Source organism: Lampetra fluviatilis, chromosome 7 (assembly GCF_964198595.1).
Source record: "Lampetra fluviatilis chromosome 7, kcLamFluv1.1, whole genome shotgun sequence".
NCBI classification, from domain to species: Eukaryota; Metazoa; Chordata; class Hyperoartia; order Petromyzontiformes; family Petromyzontidae; genus Lampetra; species Lampetra fluviatilis.
The window spans coordinates 3,054,112-3,074,973 of record NC_136281.1 but is presented as its reverse complement, the minus strand read 5'-3'; the positions used below and the strand labels follow the sequence as shown (position 1 = coordinate 3,074,973).

The 20,862-nt window shown below is 50.8% G+C and overlaps 1 protein-coding gene across 10 annotated transcripts in view; it reads right to left on the bottom strand.

Annotated features, from left to right (window-relative positions):
* The window catches only part of SYNE1 (spectrin repeat containing nuclear envelope protein 1), a 152,862-nt gene that overhangs the window by 106,374 nt on the left and 25,626 nt on the right, over positions 1-20,862 (bottom strand). For 9 of the 10 annotated variants that reach the window (XM_078858176.1, XM_078858175.1, XM_078858167.1 and 6 more), the window contains 27 exons: positions 19,482-19,681; positions 18,891-19,000; positions 18,000-18,104; positions 17,649-17,786; positions 17,133-17,300; positions 16,904-17,013; positions 15,640-15,808; positions 15,253-15,349; positions 14,154-14,356; positions 13,048-13,212; positions 11,985-12,137; positions 10,936-11,079; positions 10,571-10,741; positions 9,983-10,141; positions 9,082-9,240; positions 7,886-8,103; positions 7,339-7,447; positions 6,765-6,929; positions 6,438-6,605; positions 5,849-6,016; positions 5,493-5,633; positions 4,684-4,844; positions 3,853-4,003; positions 3,405-3,632; positions 2,754-2,852; positions 2,026-2,213; positions 222-345 (listed from right to left, as the gene is read on the bottom strand). In XM_078858176.1, coding sequence (XP_078714302.1) covers positions 222-345; positions 2,026-2,213; positions 2,754-2,852; positions 3,405-3,632; positions 3,853-4,003; positions 4,684-4,844; positions 5,493-5,633; positions 5,849-6,016; positions 6,438-6,605; positions 6,765-6,929; positions 7,339-7,447; positions 7,886-8,103; positions 9,082-9,240; positions 9,983-10,141; positions 10,571-10,741; positions 10,936-11,079; positions 11,985-12,137; positions 13,048-13,212; positions 14,154-14,356; positions 15,253-15,349; positions 15,640-15,808; positions 16,904-17,013; positions 17,133-17,300; positions 17,649-17,786; positions 18,000-18,104; positions 18,891-19,000; positions 19,482-19,681 — 4,171 coding nt within the window. The remainder of the gene's footprint in view (positions 1-221; positions 346-2,025; positions 2,214-2,753; positions 2,853-3,404; positions 3,633-3,852; positions 4,004-4,683; positions 4,845-5,492; positions 5,634-5,848; positions 6,017-6,437; positions 6,606-6,764; positions 6,930-7,338; positions 7,448-7,885; positions 8,104-9,081; positions 9,241-9,982; positions 10,142-10,570; positions 10,742-10,935; positions 11,080-11,984; positions 12,138-13,047; positions 13,213-14,153; positions 14,357-15,252; positions 15,350-15,639; positions 15,809-16,903; positions 17,014-17,132; positions 17,301-17,648; positions 17,787-17,999; positions 18,105-18,890; positions 19,001-19,481; positions 19,682-20,862) is intronic. The other variant, XM_078858173.1, reaches the window with a different exon arrangement.

The following is a 20,862-nucleotide window of genomic DNA, read 5'->3' as shown; positions in this document are numbered from 1 at the left end:
CATCGTACACAAAACCCAGTGGCGCAGGACACACGAGGCAACGAACAGCACGCATGACAACTCTCGCAATGCTAAAAAGCAACAAAAAAACAACAAGCAGCATAGGACACCCGCGATAAGCAACACGGCGCACATGATACAGCACGACACGCGTTACAATGCATCGCAAATACGAGACGCACGTTATACACAACACACACGCAACATACACAACACACGACCTTGAGGTTGAGGATCTCTGAGTCGAGGCGAGCCTGGTCGGCCGGCAGGTGAGGGGAGCGTGGGCAGGCGGCCGCCTCGCTCTTCTCCAGCCACACCACGAAAGCACTCCGCTCTTTCTCAAACCTGGTGTTCCGCGCACAAAGACAAAGATCCCCCATATAGCCTTAACAGCCTTTTGGAAAAAGTGCTGTTAGCGAGCACCGATGAAGGCTGCCACGGCACACGAGGGGGTGGGTGTGCCAACACCACGCCCGGTCGCCTTTGTCTCCCCAGTGGCGATGTTTACACACGGCACCAGGTACTCATTTGAGGCTGAGTAGCCCTAGGGGAGTCCCAGGACAGGTTCAGATAATTGTCACTGGTGTTCGCCGTGAGCGGGAATCGAATTCACGTCGTCGGGTTAGTAGCGCAACTAATAACTACACTAACTAACAATTACACTACCACACTGCCCACGTTCCGCACACACACACATAACGTACACAGATGCACACACACAGACACGCACGGCACAGAGAGTGACCCTCCATGTTTTTGTCTTATAGACATTTGGGGAACAGTGCTGTCCAGAATGGCGCACACAAAACTGTTCTCAATGTGCAGGCAGCACAGCATAAACTCCGTCTACGATGGGAATGTCAAACAGTGGCTCAGAGCTGCCACTGAAGATGAGCACAGCCCAAGGAGGCTCTGAACGCTGAAGAACAGAACAGCACGCGCATCCTTTTGACTTTTGTACAAGACCTTAAAGGAATTCAGCACCAAACACAACTTTGCGTGTGATTAGGCCTCGGCAAGGTAAGGTAATTTACCCTTTTTACCGGGTAAAAGGGTAAAGGCATCGACATGCCAAGGGGTGAGGTAAAGGGTAGGGTAAAGGTAGTGCAAAGTATTACCTGGTAAACACCTTGTGTTTACCGCTCGCTAAAAGCTCCGTGGCGCAGTCCGTGGCCTCAATTTAAAATTGGAATCATCGAGAGTATTCTATATGAATAAAGCGCTCTACCTAGCATTTACCTGTTATAAACCTTGTTCATGTGTAGTACCCCAGTAATTACCCTGTAATCGGGGCATTTGTATGGGGTAAGGGTAAAAGGTAGGGTAAAGGTAGGCTCGTTGATTTTGACCTTTTACCTTACCTTGCTAAAGGGTAAAGGTAAGGGTAGAGTGATTGTATTGTGGTAAGGTAAAAGTTAGGGTAAAGGTAGGCTCGTTGTTTTTACCTTACCTTGCCGAGGCCTACGTGCGATAACAGTGACCCACACTCAGGCCTTCGATGGTCCTACTTAGCTGTGGGAAAACAGTGCAGTCTTTTGCAGCCTCCTTAAAGATGCAGTGGCCAGCCTGGCCCAACAGGGGGCGCATTGCTAAGGACTGCTTGGGGTGGTGTGTGCTTTCAGGGTCTCCAGCCTCCAGCTCATAAATTCCATGGCCTTTGTTTAGATAATGGGGTCGGGAACCTTCATTTCAAACGGCCCAAGGCCCACAAATGATATTTGTCCGTCGCTGCGTGAATCGGTTGCTGGAGGGGAATATCTTGGACCTGGCCAAACTGTTTATAACTTCAGTGCGCTCAGTCACTTCGGTCACTGCAAGGAACTCCTGAAGCAACAAAGTGACCAATATATATGTATTAACGTAGTTGCCCGCCAATAGTATTTGAAAGCCCTGTTCAACCCTAACTTAAGAAAAAAAGTTCACCACCCCTGATTTAGAACCAGAGCCTGCCGTGGCACTGTGCATGGAGATCTGGCAAAAATCTAACGTTTAATATAAGCCACCGATTCTCAATGTCGCCCACACCTCTGCCACGTGGCCAGAACCTCCTCGAGCCGCTGCTGCTTGTCGGCGGCCAGCGTCAAGTCGTCACGGTAACGCTGCTGAAGCACCTCCACTTCCTCAACGGCGTGGCCACCGTCCCTCACGCGCGGGGCCTCTCCGGCCAGGCCGCCCAGCCGGCCTCTCTCCACCTCGAGGGCCTGCCTCACATCCTGCGGGCCCCGCAATGCACCACACAGCTCGCACCTCCAACTCAACTGCCGACCACGGCAAACCTTCGCAACGAAGCATTTCTCTGGCCCTTACAATCTCCCGGACTTGGCAAATGCGGTTGAACGGAGCTCGTATGAAACGTCAATTAACAAAGGTAACTGAGCGACCGATTTGTTAATTGTAACTCTCTGGCAGCTTTGTGCTGTAATTATGGATGCACTTATCGCGAGTGAAATTGCTACGAGTGTTAATCAGTTTCAGCCCCACTGCCGTCCTCAGCAAGCACAGAAATTCACGTATAATTTACGAGCAATTAAAATTCCCCCTTCATGGGAAAAGGTCATTCGTGTTCACGATGTTAAGAGTAGCATTGTGAATACATATTTAAAGCAGTTAAAAACACAAAAATTACACAGCCTCGTTAATTCCCGTTTACGTGCATATATCGTGCCGTGGCCTGGCGCGTTAGACCCGGTTTAGTTCATGAGAAAGCAAGAGGCGATAGCGGACAGTTAAAAGATGTTAGAGAACCCCCTCACCATGTGAGCAAGCAGTGCTTTGTACGTCTGCGCAACACAAGTGCAGTTTTGCACTGGAGCATGCAACAGGTCCTCCAGCCCGCCCAGGGCTCGCAAGGCCTACACGCACACGGGCAGCCACACACGGTGCCGCGTTCCAGCAGCAGGAAAGCAATGGGTGCGCCGAGCAAGCAGCAGCAGCGGCAACCTCTCAAACCCGCGAGTAGCCCCTCCCGGTCATCGCAGCAGGTTAGAGGACGGCATTAGTGTGACGAAGCATTTGACATTCGTTCAATGAAGCTGCTGTTGGAGTGCTCCATTGGAGATATGCACAGGCAAACGTGGGTGCTTGATGGGGTTAATCGTTGTTTACAGTGCAACACTTCAACTTTGATGTTTTCCTTCAAAGCAGCGGCAGTGCGACCGCAGTAGTGCCCGTGGGCCTCAGGGGCCCAGGCTCCGAAAAGGGATGAGGGATTGGACAGGGGACCTCATTTCATCCTTCGCTCCAGGGCCCATCGCAACCACACTATGGCACTGCTTCAAAGCCTTATCCACCTGCTGCATTTACTGTGGAAGCCTGGCTGAGGTATCTCTGGCACAAGGAGACCATTACCGACATGCATATATCTACTGTGGACGATTAGAAAAATGTGGGCTGGCGTTGGCCACCTGCTGCAGCTCGGCCTCAAACTTGTCCCCGAGCGCCACGGCCTCGACAGAGGAGGCGTGAGTGGCTTGCGCGAGGGCCCGCAGCTCTTCCGTGCGGCGCGACAGCTGCGCCAGGCGGGCCTTGACGTGGGACACCTCGGCAGGACGCACGTGTGACGCCAGCGCCTGGCTCTCCTCCTCCAGGGTGGACACCTCACCCCGCCGGGCCTCGATCTCCTCGAGCAGAGCCTGAAAGGCAGGTGGGGGCTGTTCAAGCGGTGACCTTACGCTGACAGCTTTGTGCCGTGTGGGGATTCTTCCGTGTAAAGTGTAAGAAACAACAAAAGTGAGTGAAAGGTGTTTACCCTTTCACTGCCTTTGACGCTGTCGTTTCAGAGCTCACAAAACAACAAGCTAAGCCCTGCTGGGCACAGTAGGGCTGATCACGTGTGTGCAGGTTGGGGCTTGCCTGGGATTTCTGAAGCTGTGTCTCGGCCGTGTTGCCAGGGCTCTCTGTGTCATGGATCTGTGCCTCCTTCTCCGAGATCCACGTGGCAAACTCCTCATGGTGGCGGATGAAGGCCTCCCAGCTCAACCGAACCCGCTCCATTGAATCGATGCTGCAATGGCCACGCACACGTCCCAAGAAACCGACTGTGTTGACTGAATAAGCTCCAGCTTAGTCGGTGAGCTCTCACAATGAAAAGCAGCTTACGTACAAATAATAACGGGTTTTTTTTACTTCCAGTGAGAGGAAAGGAACACCTTGACATTTCAACCAACATGCCTTCAATCAAGAAAGAATAGGCTCGTACATCCTGAAAGGTGAAATGTTAAGATCTCTGAAAGTCACAAAAGACACCATGTTTTTATTTTAACATTCATTTCTATATATGCACACAAGACAAAGCCTCAAGAGACTTTTGGGGAAAGTGCTGTTAGCGAGCACCTATGAAGGCCGGCACGACATACGAGGGCGTGGGTGGCCAGCACCACGCCCGGCCGCCTTTGTCTCCCCAGTGGCAATGTTTTTACACACCGCACCAGGTACTCATTTGAGGCTGAGTCGACATAGGGGTGGCCCAGGACCGGTTCAGATAATCGTCACTGGTGTTGGCTGTGAGCAAGATTCGAAACTTGGGTCGCCGGGTTCGAAGCGCAATCCGCTCCCTGCAGATATATTTTCACACACAAGCACACACACACACATATGCTACAGATCTTAAAACAAGTGGCTGAAAACATTCACTCTCCATCATCAATGAGCCTATCCATGCATTTAGAAAGAGAAAGCGCCCACTTGTTGGCGAGCGTGCGTGTGGCCGATGCCAGCTTGTCGTGCAGCGCGCTGGCGTCGTGCCGCAGGGCCTCGGCCCGGCCCGCGTCACGGTGGGCCGTGCGCGCCTCCTCCTGCAGCGCCGCGGCTCTCGTCACCTGCCCCTCGGCTCGCACCAGCAGGTCCTGTGGGGACCAGCCGCATATCGTCATCATTCCGGGCACGTCTCAGTCGCTCACCCACGCGACACACGCGACACACACGCACGCACGCAGCACGGTGTGTGAAAATAAAATGGCCAATGTAGAGCAACCGTTTGCGTGTTACTGCAAGAGGCTTCCATCAAAATGAGGAACGGTCCTGGAAGACACCCCACAATGTCATTGCTTCCTTTGTCATTACAATAGGCCTCTATTGTATATGTACAGCCCCTTTTTGCCAATTCCATGGAGGATGAGGGCCTCCCCCATGCCATGCAGGTTGTGGGCGTTATTTGGCCGTACTTCACCACAGTGAGCGTGTGTTGATAAGGGTGGGGAACATAGACATTAGAGCGTAGTACAGTACTGTACGTACAGTCAATGGATTTTGCTACACTGCAGTCTGCTGGAGACACAGAGGCCTCAGTTACCAGCAATCAAAACCACGGCACTCACTACACAGGAACTTGCATCTCGGGTGAACACGCACAGCTTGAATTTCAGTGTCTCAGCGGTGCCATCCTGGTGCTCTGACACAAACACCAGCTCGCCGAGCCCACCACACTTTTAGTAGAGAGACGAGATTCTGGAGCGGTCGTGTTTTAGGGCGCGAGGGTCACAGCGTTCCCGTACCCTGGCCTGCTGCAGCTCGGTTTCCAGGTTCTCCGGGCTACTAAACTGCAGACGCCGCTCCACGGCGGAGCCGACAACTCCCAAAAACTCGTGCAGGCTCGCCTTCTCCTCCTCGAAGTGCTGCCACTTGTGCAGCTGGGTCTGCCGTGCAAAGCGTAAAAAAAAACACGTTAGCAAAGCAGCAGCGTAAACTGCGTGTGAACGACGCCACTAATCGTGCCTGCGTTCATATTGACAGCGCAGGCGGAAACCATGAGCGTGACGGCGATGAGGGCGGTGATGCACGTGACGGTGACAAGGTCAGTGGTGATATAGTGGTGAAGGTATCAAGGGTGCCCTCATCCTCGTTTTTCCACCTTTGTCTCCTGCTCCTTCTGGTCGAGAGCTGGACCCAGCTCATGGAGCAGTGCGCGGAGTTGCTTCAGATCGGCGCTCACGCCCTCATCCTGGGCCTCCAGGCCCTGCCCCCGGCCTAGCAGCTGCTCCACGAGCGGCCTCCTGCCCCTCAGCGCCGTCACATGCTTCTATGGAGTCAGGCAATGACGCATCCATCGTCCAATGAATTAATCCTTTCAGTCACAGTGCAATCGTTTACATAAACGATGATTTACTGATCATGCAAATTATATGCGGATATAATTGTTATGATAATTACCGACATAAAACTACAAAGGAGAAAGACAAACAGTACTAATGAGATGGTACACATGAAATCAAAGGGGAATTCATTTCCCATAATGGGATTTGTCAATTGATCAAATCACTCCGTGGTTGGTGCGTGGGGCGGGAGGAGGTGAATAGTTACCTGCCCATGTACACGATCTAAAAACCCCGTTAAATTGAAAACTACAGACGTCTATTACCGTGCAAGGCGAACAGTGAATACAATTTAATAAAGTACACATTTACATGCCAATGCGGCACTGCTGACCACACGTGTCCCACCTGCAGGGAGGCCCACATATCCTGGGCCTCCTCCAAGGTAGCGGCCTCCACCGTGGCCTCGGCCTCAGCCTGCACCTCCTGGAGGGACCTGCCGATGTCCCGCAGGACGGTCTGCACCTCCCGGCGGTAGCGCAGCACTTCCCCGGCCTGCACCAGCTGGGCCTCCACCTGCAGCCCAGGCAAAGCCACGTAGTCGTGATTGATGTCAAATGACCACACGCTGCACGGGCGAAAGCACTCACATTTCACACTTTGGGGGATAACGAGAGGAATGTTGAGGTAGGGGAAATGGGTATTAAAACAAACTGGAAGAGGTCCCCTCTTTACCTCAATAAACATCCCCTGCAACTTTGCCAGGTCCCCAGAAAGACCCTGCAGTTCACTTCTGCTGTTGGAAATGTCTTCTTTGCTGCAGAACTCGGTCAAAGCGTCGAGACGCATCTTCAGCCAGCTCACCTCAGAGTTCTGGGAATCTCTCTCATTGCCCAGAGCCTGGTTTAGGCACATAGGAGTAAAACAAATAAAGAAGGAAAGGTCACGTAAAGTTTTTAAACTGACTTCAACATTTTCTTAGGTTTTTTCAGTAAAGTCACGTAGGTAAAAAATAAAAATTAATAAAAGTAAAATAAAAAATAAAAATCACGACGTTTCGGAGGCAACACAAGCTTCTATCTTCAGGTGGAACCGTCACAGCACGATAGCTGTATCAAGTAACTTGATACAGCTATTAATTTTAATTTTTTATCTACGTGACTTTACCGAAAAAACCTAAAAATATGAATACTTGCAGTCACGAAAGCTTCAAATCTAGAATTGACTTCACATTGTAAACATTTTCTCAAGGGAATTGTAATGAAAAAAAAAACATTGTCCAATTGCAAACGATATCTATCGCACACACCTGCAACCTTGCTCCAAGAGATTCGAAAACATCGTCCCTCTTGCTTTGACTTTGAATCTCACCAAGGGACGCTTCTGTGGCTTTAAGCCATTCCTTTACCTTAGAAAACCTGCAGAGCAAAGAAACACAAAGGCTTCAGAGTGTTGTGTGACACAGCACCTTGGCAAGAAGGAGCACAGGATTTCAGATGGCGGCACACCGATGTCCTTCCATGGGAGAAACCATACATGCGACATCTGCCGTAAATAGGGCCGCATGACGGCCGACCTTAGCATCCCGTAGTTATTTTACACATTCAGTTAAAATTACTTGACTTGAACTGACTAAAGCTCGAAGGACAATTGAACCTGTTAAATAATTAATTTAAAAAAGCAAATGAAACTGCACCCAGATATTCGAATGTAAACACACGGACATACACAACAACGTTAAATTAACGGCACATAAGCCACGACACTTGACAACAATACCAAGTCTGTGTTATTATAAGGGCACAGCAATGCATGGCAGGGCAGGAAAGGGCAGGGCAGGAAAGGGCAGGGCTCACCTGAAGTTGAATTCACGCCACTTGTCGGGGTGCTGTCGCAGCTGCTGTGCGGTGCTCGCCACGTATTCCTGGAGCTCCTGGAAGTGCTCCTCAGCGTGCGCGAGTCGCGTGCGAAGGCCCTGCTCCACACGGCCAGGAGGCAGGCCCGAGAGGGCCTCCCGCATGGCCGCCAGCCGAATACGGCACTCCCCAAACACTCCGGCCTCAGAGAAAAACTCCTGCAAGTCACAAGTAACAAAAAAGATTCCAAGTTAATTTTGTTCAACCAAAGGAGAACTCACGAGACCAGGATATAGTGTTTTAGGCATCAATCTGCCTCTAGGGGGCGATGATCGCTATGCATCATCTCAACTGAACAAATAAGTGATGAGCACAGGAAGCAACCCCATGCAGATAGAGGGTAGTGATAAAACCTCTCCGTCACGATGTCGCCTTCGCAACTATTCAATGTGGCTGCACCTCCGATTAGCACGGTTGGCTACGCACGATGCGAAACAAGTTCAACACACATACATGCTGTGCAGTGAGGTCTTCACAAAGCAGGCTGTCAAAGTGTAAGAGGTAGGTGCCTATGTGACCTGGGCTCACTCGAGGCAGTAGCTACAAAAGCTGTGACACAAGGCCACACTCCCTACTGGCAAAACCAGCCCAATTCTCAAAAGTGCATGCTATTTTGTATAGAATACAAGATAAAGATGCAGCTCTGCAAATTGCCACTACTGGTGGAAGGACCTCCCTTAAGTCGAGCTCTACAGAGCCCCACTAGAAGGTATTCTGGTTTACTATTCCACTTTGTAAACAATACTACGTCATATTGATGGTGATTTCTCACAATCGCAACCCAACAGAGGCACGTATATACTGCTGACGAAGACGGCTGCTTGCGTTGTAGCCGAAACGTCGTGAGAATTATTTCATTTTATTATGTTTTATTTGTATTATTTTATTATTTCCCTTCTACGTGACTTTACCGAAAGAACCAAGAAGATGAGTTTTTGCCCATTTGCCACTAAACGCAGCCTTTCGTGTGAACACGTTACGCTTCGTCCCTCGCCGTCCGATTGATCACGGTTGGGCTGCGTACGGCGCGAAAGAAGTTCAACACACGTACGTACAAATTCGTGCATATTATTGAGCGACACACTTGGCAAAACACTTGGCAACGCGCTGGGTTGGCGACGCTTGGGCTCGCTCACCTTGTGACCGCGCAGGAGCTGCTCGCTGCTGGCCGAGCTGAGCGCGCGGTTCTCCGTCGCCAGCTGCAGCTCGCAGCGCTGCACGGCGCTCACGAACCGCTCCTGCTCCGCCTCGAAGCGCACGCGAGCCAGCTGACCCGGTGCCTCCGTGCCTATCGCCTGCACGCACACACAAAAGTTCAAGACAAAGATTCCCCCGTATAGCCTTAACAGGCTGTTAGGGCAAGTGCTGTTAGCGAGCACCTATAAAGGACTGGAGCGGTACATGGAGGGGTGGGTGGCCAGCACCACGCCCGGCCGCCTTTGTCTCCCTAGTGGCGATCCTTTTACACACCGCACCAGGTACTCATTTGAGGCTACGAACCCACTGGGTTGGCAGCACGCTAACCGCTACACGACCACTCCCCACACACCCACATACCCGTGTGCGTTCAAAGAGGGAAAGCGGCTTTACACCAATACCATGAGATTAGCGATTACAGCGAAATGAGTGGCTGTCAGAATCGGTAAAATCTATCTCCTCTCGTTTAGTTTAGCGGCAGATTTATTCATGGTCAATTAAATCGATTGCCTTGGCTTAGTGGCCATTTAGGCCACTGCTGTCTGCCCTCATCAGGGTTGTAGCCCTTCCTTGCACATATACTACAGCCACTGCTAAATGAGGGCATTGACACATTGTGTGGATCGGTGTTATTTGAACCCGTGACATGCACGGTGGTCGCCCCTCCAAACACGATCCAGGCCCAAAATCTGCTTAGCTTCCCGGATCTGACAGGATCGGTCCCACCGCGGCTTATTCGGTCATTGGCACGTGACCCTTCGCGCCCCATCACGTTTAACCTGCACGCGCCGAGTGCACCCCCCGCGGAACAAAGACCCCGACCCCCCTCCCCCGACGCACGTGCACGGCGGAGCGAGCCTCGCCGACGGCGGCCTCGTGCGGCGAGGCGTCCAGCTGCTGCAGCGTCCGGCTGGACTTGAGGAGGTGGCGCACGGCCTGCAGCGCACGCTCTGTCCGGGACAGCGCCTTCTGGCAGCTCTTGGTGGCCGCCTCCACGTCCTTCGGGCCCAACGCCACAACGAAGCAACTTTAGTACTGTACTGACTTTAAACTGTCATGCGCAATACGGCGGAGTAGTGCCTTTACTGTACAGGTTGACGATTGCATAGAATCCTGTGTCTGTACGAGCTATGCTCTCGCAAAGGCTGTTCTCGCAGGGACGGGATGAGCTCATGCACAGGCGCGTTGTGGGTTGTGGAATTGCGATGCTGACAATGTGGGGATGTTTTCATCCAGTCGTGGATAGAGCATTGCTGATAATGATAATAGTGGCCCTATGCATGTGAAACACATGTACATTTAAATTCAATATAATTGAATTCGATTTAAATTTGTGCATGTGTGTTATTCGCTCAGATTTTTGGCACAACAGCTCGGCATAACATTTTTGGAATCTGGCATAATGTGACACCAGGAGCTGTGTCGCACCTTTTGCTGGACCATGGCATCTTCCTTGCTGGCACCGGGAGCCAGGCTGCCAATGGTCTGGGTGGCTCTGCTCAGGCACTCGCGCGTGTCGGCCAGCCCGCTCTCCAGCTCCTCCAGCGTGCTCGCCAGTTGCTGCGCCTCCCGCGCCAGCACGGGGCACTGCTCTCTTGTCTGCGCCGCGCGCACGCAAGGAGGAACAGCTTCAACAGGGGCCTCTTAGCCAGCGAAATCAAGGGTAGATAAAACATGGGCTATTAGGTTGCGCGTTGCGGTGCGAGTCGGAGAGACGGCGCCGTTGAATTGGAGCCGGTGGCCTTGCATTGGTTTGCTTTGAGTCGGCCCACGCACACAAAACGGAACCTTACCTTGACGATCTGGTCCTTGATGACTGTCATGGCGTCCAACATGCCTTTAACTTCCTCCTCTGTCGTGTCCTTCACCAGGACCTGCGCCAGCTTTGACACGGCCTTGAACTGCGTCTCTATGCTCGGAATCCTCTGCTTCATGGTCTGAAAGTGCAAGTCGAGTTAGAGGCACATGAGGACCGAACGTAGCCACAAGCATTTATATTAGCAGTCAGGCTCACGCTGACAAAGCACATTTCTCAATTTCGTACCAAACTAATATTAAAAAAATAGGTGTATACTACTACACAACAAGTTCAACCTTTGACTCAATATTGTTTCAGTATGTAGCCTTGACTACGTATTTATTTTTATGTCATGAACGGTATTCTGAATTGAAGCCTGCTTCTGCCATGTGGATTGAGTCATTGATTGGCAGCCATAGTCCTTGTATATGTTTGAAGCACTGCTGTTCTGTTGGTTACATGTCATCTTGTAAAATTTGTTTTTTTCACTATGTTTTCCGATTGACCTCACGCTCAAATTATCCTACATTTACCCAGGTCTGTTGATAAGAGCCTTTACACGGTTAAATGAATACATTCATCGGTCTCTCTATACCCATTTAAAGAAAGGTGAGATGTGTGATTTCAGTGTCTGAAACAAGAAGAGGGGGGGAGCAGGGGCAAGGGTGGAGGTCGGGGGTGGTAGAGGGAGGTAGGGGTGGTAAGAAGTGGTAGGGGGTAATAGGGGGTGGTAGGAGGTGTTAGGGGGTGGTAAAGGGAGGTAGGGGTGGTAGAGGGAGGTAGGGGTGGTAGAAAGTGGTAGGGGGTGGTAGGGAGTTGTGGGGGAGGTAGGAAGTGGTAGGAGGTGATAGGGGGCGGTAGGGGGATTTAGGAGGCGATAGGTGGTATGAGGTGGTAGGAGGCGGTAGGGGGTGGTAGGGGGTGATAGGGGGCGGTAGGGGGGCGGTAGGGGGTGGTAGGGAGTTGTGGGGGTGGTAGGAGGTGGTAGGAAGTGGTAGGAGGTGGTAGGGGGCGGTAGGGGGTGGAAGGGGGTGGTAGGAGCACCTCGAGGTCGCCCAGGTAGGCGGCGATGGCGGCCGGTGCGGCCTCGGGGGGCCCCGCGAGCAGCGGCTGCGTCCGCGCGACAAAGGCCTGGAGCGCGGCCAGGCCGTCGGCGTACTCCTGCCGCAGCCGGTCCACCTCATCGGCCCGTGCGTGCTGCACAGAGCAGCCAGCAGCCCAGCGTCAGCGTCAGCATTACTCCTATTTTCCCAGTGATGCCAGTGCTACCGATTCCTAACGACGTCAGTGTTATTCCTATCAGAGCGATGCATGCATTACTGTTAATGTTAGTGATGTTACCGTTGCACTCATTCCTAGTGTTTTTATTAATGACGCTATTGCTACGGATGATGCTCGAAGTCAAGGTTTTTCCACGCTCAGAAGCGCATTCAGCAGTGGCCGTCTCTGTTGGTGGCTCTGAGCCAGTGGTGGAAATTCCTCATTCTTATGGCGGGGAAATCATTTCCAAAGGGTAGTTACTTTGTTGATGCCATAATTATTACTTTATTGCTGCTACTGTTGTTGTTGTTGTTATTAGTGTTGTTTTCATGTATTTTTGAAGCAGATTTGCAATATATTTTAAAACGTTAAATTCTACGTAACCTTGTCCTTCACTATTGCCACGAAGCTTTAACATTTGTATTCATGTTCTTGGGTTTTTTCGGTAAAGTCACGTAGGTAAAAAATTTAAATTTAAATTAATAAAAGTAAAATAAAAATAAAATAAAAATCACGACATTTCGAAGGCAACACAAGCTTCCGTCTTCAGGTGGAACCGTCACAGCACACTCGCTATATCAATTTTTTACCTACGTGACTTTACCGAAAAAACCCAAGAATATGAATCCTTGCAGTCATGAAAGCTTCAAATCTAGAATCTTTAATATTTGGAAGATCACTTGATTTTCTTTTTTCACCCTTCGTTCTTCACGACGCTTTCAGCGGAACATTTTGCCCGCATGACGGCGAGGCCCAACGAAAAAGCGATAGTTCCCCCCCCCCGCCCTTCCTCTACAGGACACTTGTGTGACCGCACGCCCGGTGTGCCGTGGTGCGGGCCACTCACTTGCTTGACCCTGTCGAAGAGCTCACGCCAGCGGCCGTTGAGCAGCAGCAGCTGCTGCTTGAGCTCGCGGGAGACGGGCGACTCGCACGCCTCGATCAGGAAGTTGCCGGCCTCGTTCATCGCCGTGTGCTGCTGCATCCACTGCGGCAGGTCACGGAAAAACTCCTGCGGCAGAAAGGGTCGGCCGCGGTCACACTCTGATCGGCCTGTTAGAGATGGCCAGTTGGCTCAGGGGTCAGACGACTGAGCCAGTACTACTTAGATCCTGGGTCAGAATTCAGGCAGCCAGCGATATTTAAACCGGGTTCTCAAGTGGAGCGAGTTGGTGGTCTCAGCCTGGTCACCAATGACTGTGCACAACAACAACAATCGACACTTTTTTTCACTCAATTTCGTTACAAGTCAGGTCCGATAATTTAGAAATGTTGGTTTAACCGCAATGTGATGAACATTTTTCTTGTGTGCAGACAGAACAGGTCACTTAAAAGTATCTCAAAATATATGTATTATTATGTGTTCTGTGATATCTCCTTTCACGTGCCGTTCTTTAACACGCAGTATTGCACTGCTCTGGAAGAGTTCTTAAGTGACATCTGCATCTCTTTCATGAGGTGCAAACCATCAGGCAAATCACTGATGACTGCCCAATACATGTGTATGCTGGAGGAACAAGCAGACTCCAACAGCTACCACCGGGGATTGCCGTGGAGTGGCTGACATGATTAAAACACAATTGTAACCATACGGAAGAAAATGAAGCTAATATCACTGTTGTTCTTCTTGGTTCTTTCGATAAAGTCACGTAGAAGGGAAATAATAAAATAAAATAAATTAAACATAATAAAATACAATTCTCACGACGTTTCGGCCACAACGCAAGCAGCCGTCCTCAGGTGAAGAACAGGTCTGTCAGAAAGACAGCGTCTGTCGGAAAGACAGCGTCTGAATGAACGTTCATTCAGACGCTTCTTTAAAAATCATATATTTGTGGGTCTGTACAAAGTAGCCCTGATGACACTGTTGGCCCACTGATAAAACGACATGCACATGCAGAATCTTTCGCTCATGCCGGAGACAAAGCCCTCCCAGCCACTCCAACGACATACCCTCTGCGCCGCATCCGACTGGTGCGTCATGCATTCCCCGTTCTCCAGCCAGGCCTGCAGGCTCTCCACGGTGCCGGAGTAGATGCCCCAGCGCAGCAGCACCTCCTCCAGCATGCTGCGCGCTCCACGCAGCTCCACCGTCAGCCCGCGCCCCTGCTGCGACACCTCGGCAAGGAACCGCCGCGCGCCATCGCGCTCCTCCTCTGCAGAGCACACCGGCAACCATGGCACCGTCAGCTGAGAGTCTGCACATCAGCCGCTCGTCAACTCTTTAAACTCATGGCCGTTTGCCTGTATGTATGTTGAACTTCTTTCGCACTGTACGTAGCCAACCGTGCTAATTGGAGGTGCGAGGGAAGGACAACAAACTAAACACAAAAAGCAGTTTGAAAAAAATGAGTTTTCAATCTAAATTTAAAATTGCATAGCTCCAGTGGCTTCCCAATCTCTGAAGGAAGAGCGTTCCAGACGGCCGCAAAAGCGCACCTGAAAGAGTGCTTTGCAGTTCCCCCGTCGAATAGCTCCCCACGCCGTGCCGGTCGTGAGGGTTGCCTGACCACACTTCACCATTCTGGTCAATGTGCATTGGTGAAGGGGAGACCCAGGACTGGTTCAGATACCACTCGCAGCTGGCAATGGCCATGGCTGGGAATCGGACTACGATCACCGGGCACATAGGAGAGTGCCCTCCACCCACTCCGCTTCTACCGTTGCTGATTGTCATTTGTGGGTCACTCTCATTGCCTCTTGTGAGTTTAGCCATCGTCGGTTTATCAGTCACCACACACTAATTCAAACACAATAGTCAGTGATCAGGTTGGTGCTATTACAACGAACACAAGTGCACAGTGACTGTGTCCTCAAATTGTTTAATCAGTATGATTGCCACCGATCGTCTTCAGCGGTTAAAACAGGTTCCACAGATTTGTGCATGGACTACCACTTACGAACTTCCGCCACGGTTTTCAGTTTTTCAGGATTGAAAACAGAGATTCCCTAAGAGGGGAGGCATGCCAGCAGCTCTATCTGATCGGACAATACAAAGCCAGCGATGTGTGGTGCTGCTCAATGACAAGAGCAACCCGGGTGTCAAACTTACGTGCAACGTTTGTTTTCAAGTAAACTTCGGTGCACTTTGTGAGGTTCTGATGCGCCGCTTCATACTGCTCAAAAAATGCTTTTCCTTCGATGAAGTCCTGCCGAGATCAATACAATAGATCGCACACTGAATTCAACTCACAAAAACAACGAATGATTTATTTCTGTTCTTTTATAAAAAAAAAAAAAATTAAAACAACGTATTACATATGAAATCGTTATTTATAATATAGATAACTACAGGTATTTATTTGTATCGCAGCCTGGGATTGAAAATGTATTTAGTATGGCTCTCTGATGACCATTTACCAGGGTGAGGCATGCATTAGTGGCCGAGGTGATCTGAAACCAGCGGCATGGTAATGAAGTGCGCATGCGTGTCGCTCACAATGTAGTTGTGCAGCAACATCTCTACGGCCTCCCTGCGGCCATACTTGATGGTCCAGGCCTTGAGCCGAGCCTCTGCTAGACCTGACAACTCCAGGATGTTGTGACGGCAATGCAGGTACTCGAGTCGTGGTAGCTGCCGAGACGATGTCTCCGACAGCTGAGAGAGCCTGCATGTCACACGTGACACGCGTACATGTACAGCCCTTTTGTAAATACACTGCTGGATGAGGACCTCCCCACGCTGGCCAATGCGGGTTGGTGAAGACGGGGAGCACAGATGTGTAAAAAATGTGTAAGAACGTTTTTTTTCTGGACTGCCCTCTGCTGCCAACAATATAGTATACATGTTAAGAAACAAAACAATAAAAGCAATCTTAAATCAATCATTAAAAAATCCATTATTTGGAGAAAAAAAAAGTATTGAGTAAAAAATAACAAAATTTTCTGAATTTAACTGAGATATAGGATACTGTTAAAAATAACTTACATTTATAATGACCAAGCAATTAATTAAATCACCAATTAAAATTGTGGCTGGGAAGTAATAGATTTGTTTAAACATTGGAGACGCGACATGGAGTGCTATTCCATGTAGAAGGAGTACCACGGCGAAAAGAGCACGTTTCGTGGCCATAGTCATGCAATACCCAGCACGGGCCTGTCTCCACGCAGGGAGACCTTCAGGAAACGGAAACTGTGCCAGGTTCAAATCACCGTGCCACACCTACTCCGCTCCAATCAGCGTGAATACAATCGCCTTCCGCTCCTTCTCGCTTCCACCTACGCGACTCCGCCAGGCCCCTAGAACATCCTACAGGGCCCATAAACAGATTTAATGGCGTGACACGTCATCATCTCCGTTATCATCGTGGCAGTTCTTCCTCGCTATGGCCCTGGCTGTAACACTGGTCACTACGCAGTGAGCAGCTCTTACGTGCCAAAGGAGCTGGCCAAAGTGGAGTCGTACCAATTTTTCCGATAGAGACACTTGGTGTGTGTTTACGTCAGAATGTTTAATATGAGGTGGTCAGGAGGTAACAGTACATAAATCGCAGTACAATGGTTTCTTGAAAGCATCTGTGTCCTTGTGTGAGTGTTACTCCCTCATGTGCGCGGTTATTCTTCACGTACTCCAGTTTGCTCCAACATGCCAAACACTGAAAGAATTTTGAGCCTCAATCAGGCTTTCCTGGGTAAATAAAGGACATTGTTGTTGTTGTTATTATTCCCAAGTCAATAAAGGGTGTGTTGGGAGGAAGCACCGTGCGGTCAGGTCGTCGAGCTGCTCAGTTGACACGTCCAGCCCCTGCGCCCCGGTCCTCCGCAGCTTCTCCACCAAGTGCCGGTGTCGCTCCAGATCGAGGGAAATCTCCTGCACCCAGCACAAGCGACGAGCGTCTCTCCTCCCGCCGCCACGAGCACAAATAACCACCGCAAGTTTACCCAGGGACCATGCGAGCACGGTTTGCGTGGCGCCGCGGCGCAACTCACGCGGTGGATCTCCAGCTGCCGGCGCACGAGCCCCACCGCCTCCTCGGCCCCGTCGCGCCCGGGCGACGCCCCCTGGCCCAGCGCCGTCTCGACGCGGTGCAGCCACACGCCGACTTCAGCCAGGGGCGGCGGCAGCGCTCCGTCCAGCAGGCCCTGCCACTCCCACAGCTGCAAACGGCACCGGTAAGAGGGAATGAAGGGTCATGGTGAGGAAGCACGCCAATCTAATTCCCAATTCTCCCCACACCAGTGAAGCGATCTGGAGTTAATAATTGAGGCGACGGATATCATGAAAACTGCTTTAACCAATAATAAACAGAAAGGAATGAATTTCCACATCCTATCCAACAAGCCAAAAAGCAATGATAGTCATCTGTGTCTCCATACAAAAATCAGGAGACCGGCCACACAGACACAAAGCATTCCAAGACAAGACTTAACCCTTTCTTCTGCTCATGTGCTGATCGAGTGCACGAGAGAAAGTAGTGGACAAGAGAGGAAGATTTCACCACTCGCCTTTGCCGAGAGGAGGTCCCAATCTTTCTTCGCGGTCGACTGCTCCACTGAGAGTTTCCCGTTCCCCTTCAGGGGCTGCAACATCAACACCACTGTACTCTTCCTGTCCTCGTATGGAACTTTGATTCGCCGGAAAGCCTGCCATAATAACAATCAGCAAAGTCATGGTAAGAGCACAACGGTGACAAAAATCCACTTCATCCTATTCAGCACTAAGGGTTACATCTGTAAACCCAAACCCAACTCAACCCAGGTTAATCCAGTAAATCACAGCGAAAGACAAACTCAACCAAGTAAAACTCACACAAAGTTACTCAAATCCACCGAAACCCAAGCAAAGCCAGCTCCCACCTGGTAATGTTCCTTGAGGGCCTCAGGGGTTGCTTGCAAGCTCACATCCTTGATGGCTTGGTTTAGCCATGCCTGCAGCTCCATGAACTTTATCCTGTCTTCTCTCTGCATCAAGTAACAGCAGCAGCAACGATAAATCACTGCGTTGTGGGAAACTGCCGCTGTTGAAATATTGTGGGGTCAGTATCCCTTCCAAGTGTATCTATGGTGAGTTAGACGTAACGAGAATGAATGCTAATGCTGGGAATTAGGTCAGAGCCAACTTGACAACACTCTCTATGGGCACGGTGCCTTGAATGTGCTCTTATCATTGCACTTCAAACGGCAATTAAAGTGTGAAAACGATCACGTGCCTCTGTGCCAGCAATCAAATTAGAAATTAAACCGGTGCCATGCAATCAGTGTCACAACATAGTTAGTGTCATATGCAAACTCGAACAAAAAAGTTACAAACTCCACACTGCACAAGAAACGTCATTAGGAGGGCTGGAATAAGTGTAACACAGCAGATGGCAGCTTGTTAGCAGCAGCAGTCTGCACCACAGCAGCAGCGAGCGGACAACCCAGGCCTTACCTGCAGCTTAGGAACAGACAGAGCAAAGGTAGGGATGGTTGACAGGCACACCTGACAAGAGTGGTACACAATGTTGCCGTATTACCCATCACGACGACAACTCGGAGGAACAGCATCTCGAATGCAACACGAAGAGCGAGCACGTTGTAGACAACACGCAAAAAAAAAGAGAAAGGTTTGACAGTGAGCTGCGGGACACTCGATAGGCAATGGAGGATGGTGAGATGAACACACTTCACTCGGGGACAACGGAGGTCGGGGGACATGGGGGACATGGGGGACGTGGGGGACGTGGGGGGTGGGGCTCTGTGCTGTACCTCATCGCCGAGGAAGTTCCCCTCAGACTCGGCCGCGTTGGGGTAGTGCTTGAGGAACTGTGCCACGTACGTCATGATGATCTTCTCGTCCGGCTTGTCCACGTCCACGTCTACCGCGGCGGGGCAGACGGACGGGGAGGTTGCGCGCGTGCATCACTCGCACACAAACGGCAGCGACTGCCCAAGGAACCAGTAGAAGGTGCCGAATGATGCCAGATGTTTGTCGTTTTGTTATTTAGCAATGATTTGTCTTTTCCATGGAAAGACTGGTTTCTGTATAATTTCCACCAATGGCTCAAATCCGTCAACAGAGAAGAGCACCAGCTACGTTCACGTCAACACAGATCTCTTCATCAATACTTACATTTATATGGCGGTGTTTAAATGTGACTGCATCTCAAGATGTATGTGAGTATGTTGAATTTCTTTCGCACTGTGCGTAGCCAACCGTACTAACAGTGGGAGTATATATTTGGTAAAGGTGGCAATTCATAAACCTAGGCATGACTAAATTAATTATTAAGTTAACTATGTATAGTGTATTACAGTATTAATATATAGGTGGCGGCGGTGCCGCAACCAGGACATCACCTATGGGATCCAGCAGGCGAGGAATCCCAAGCTTTTCCTCAGCAACGATGAAGGCCTCCTCGAGATTGTCGTGGTTGGACCTCTGCGTGACTTTCTCGAGGTTCACCAGCTCTGGCTGAATGGCGCGAATCATCATGTGGAAGGCGATGCCCGTGCGCCAGCTGGCACCGAAGTCGCGAATCTCGGTGCCCCCCACTCGACTTTCCAGACGAAAGGAGCCAACGAAGGGCAGCGATGCAGAGTAGAGGTGACGGGCCGGTGACAGGGGAAGGGGGAGCCAGGTGAGGATGACAGCCCATCGTCAGTCACGCAGCAAACTCAAAACAAGACTCGCACTCGCTCCATGAGCGTCTGCTGCCAGGGACGAGTCGCGCGCTTAAGCCTCTGCGCCAAATGCCCCGCAACACAATCTCCCACTTCCATTCCCCACGCACCCATCAAGCAGCCCACGCTACCGAATGTATGGATGGGGTTTTTCACGCGTGCACTGTCTATAAGCGGCAGTGCGGCAGGACAGCGCGCGGGAGATGGGCAGCCACGGCAGGCAAGCGCTGCCCCTGCCATCTGCACTGGCACTCGCGCCGCGCTCTCTCCTGCAACACTCTCAGCGTCTCCCTACGCTCGCAGTCTCCGAGTGTCTCCCAGACTCCCAGGAGGAGCATTGCAGTGGTGCACGCACGCCCACGCGCACTGTCCCTCACTCCTCTTGCATGCCGAGGCGGCTGCCTTCACGTCTCCCGGCGCTCTGCCTCCCGCCGAGCCCACGGTTGCAGTGGCGGCTGTTTTACAAGTCACGTGATTGATGCCCAACGCGTCTTCTCGAGTGCCCCCATGGCAGCACAGTCGTTGCAACAGCCGGGCTCTTGACTGTAATAGGGCCAGTAACAGCCTCCGCAATCGAATAGAATTTTTTATAACTAACACGTTTCAATCGAGTCTATTTTTAAAAACATGCAGCTGTTGTTCGGGTGAAATACATTTTTTGCTAGTAAATTATATAAGGATATTAACGGTTGTATTGCATTTCATTGAGCCGTTTGTAAAATCAAACATGGCAAAAAAAAAACCGAAAATTATTCTCGTAAAATATTAATGTTTAAAAAATACAATACCATTTCAGTACTCCACGTCTCTGCTTCCACGTCTACGCTCACCGCCTTCACCAACCCGCAGTTACCACCGTGGTGAACTATGGCAAAATGACCCCCACAACCCATACCGGCGTGGGGAGGCCCTCATCCAGCAGTGGAATGACAAACGAGCTATACTTAGACAATCAGTACATTATTTTGATTCACATGAACATTCAGTAATTTCAATGTCTTTCTTCACAGGATTAACAACACCTGTGTCCGGGTTTGTATTCAATCGCCGACGCGGC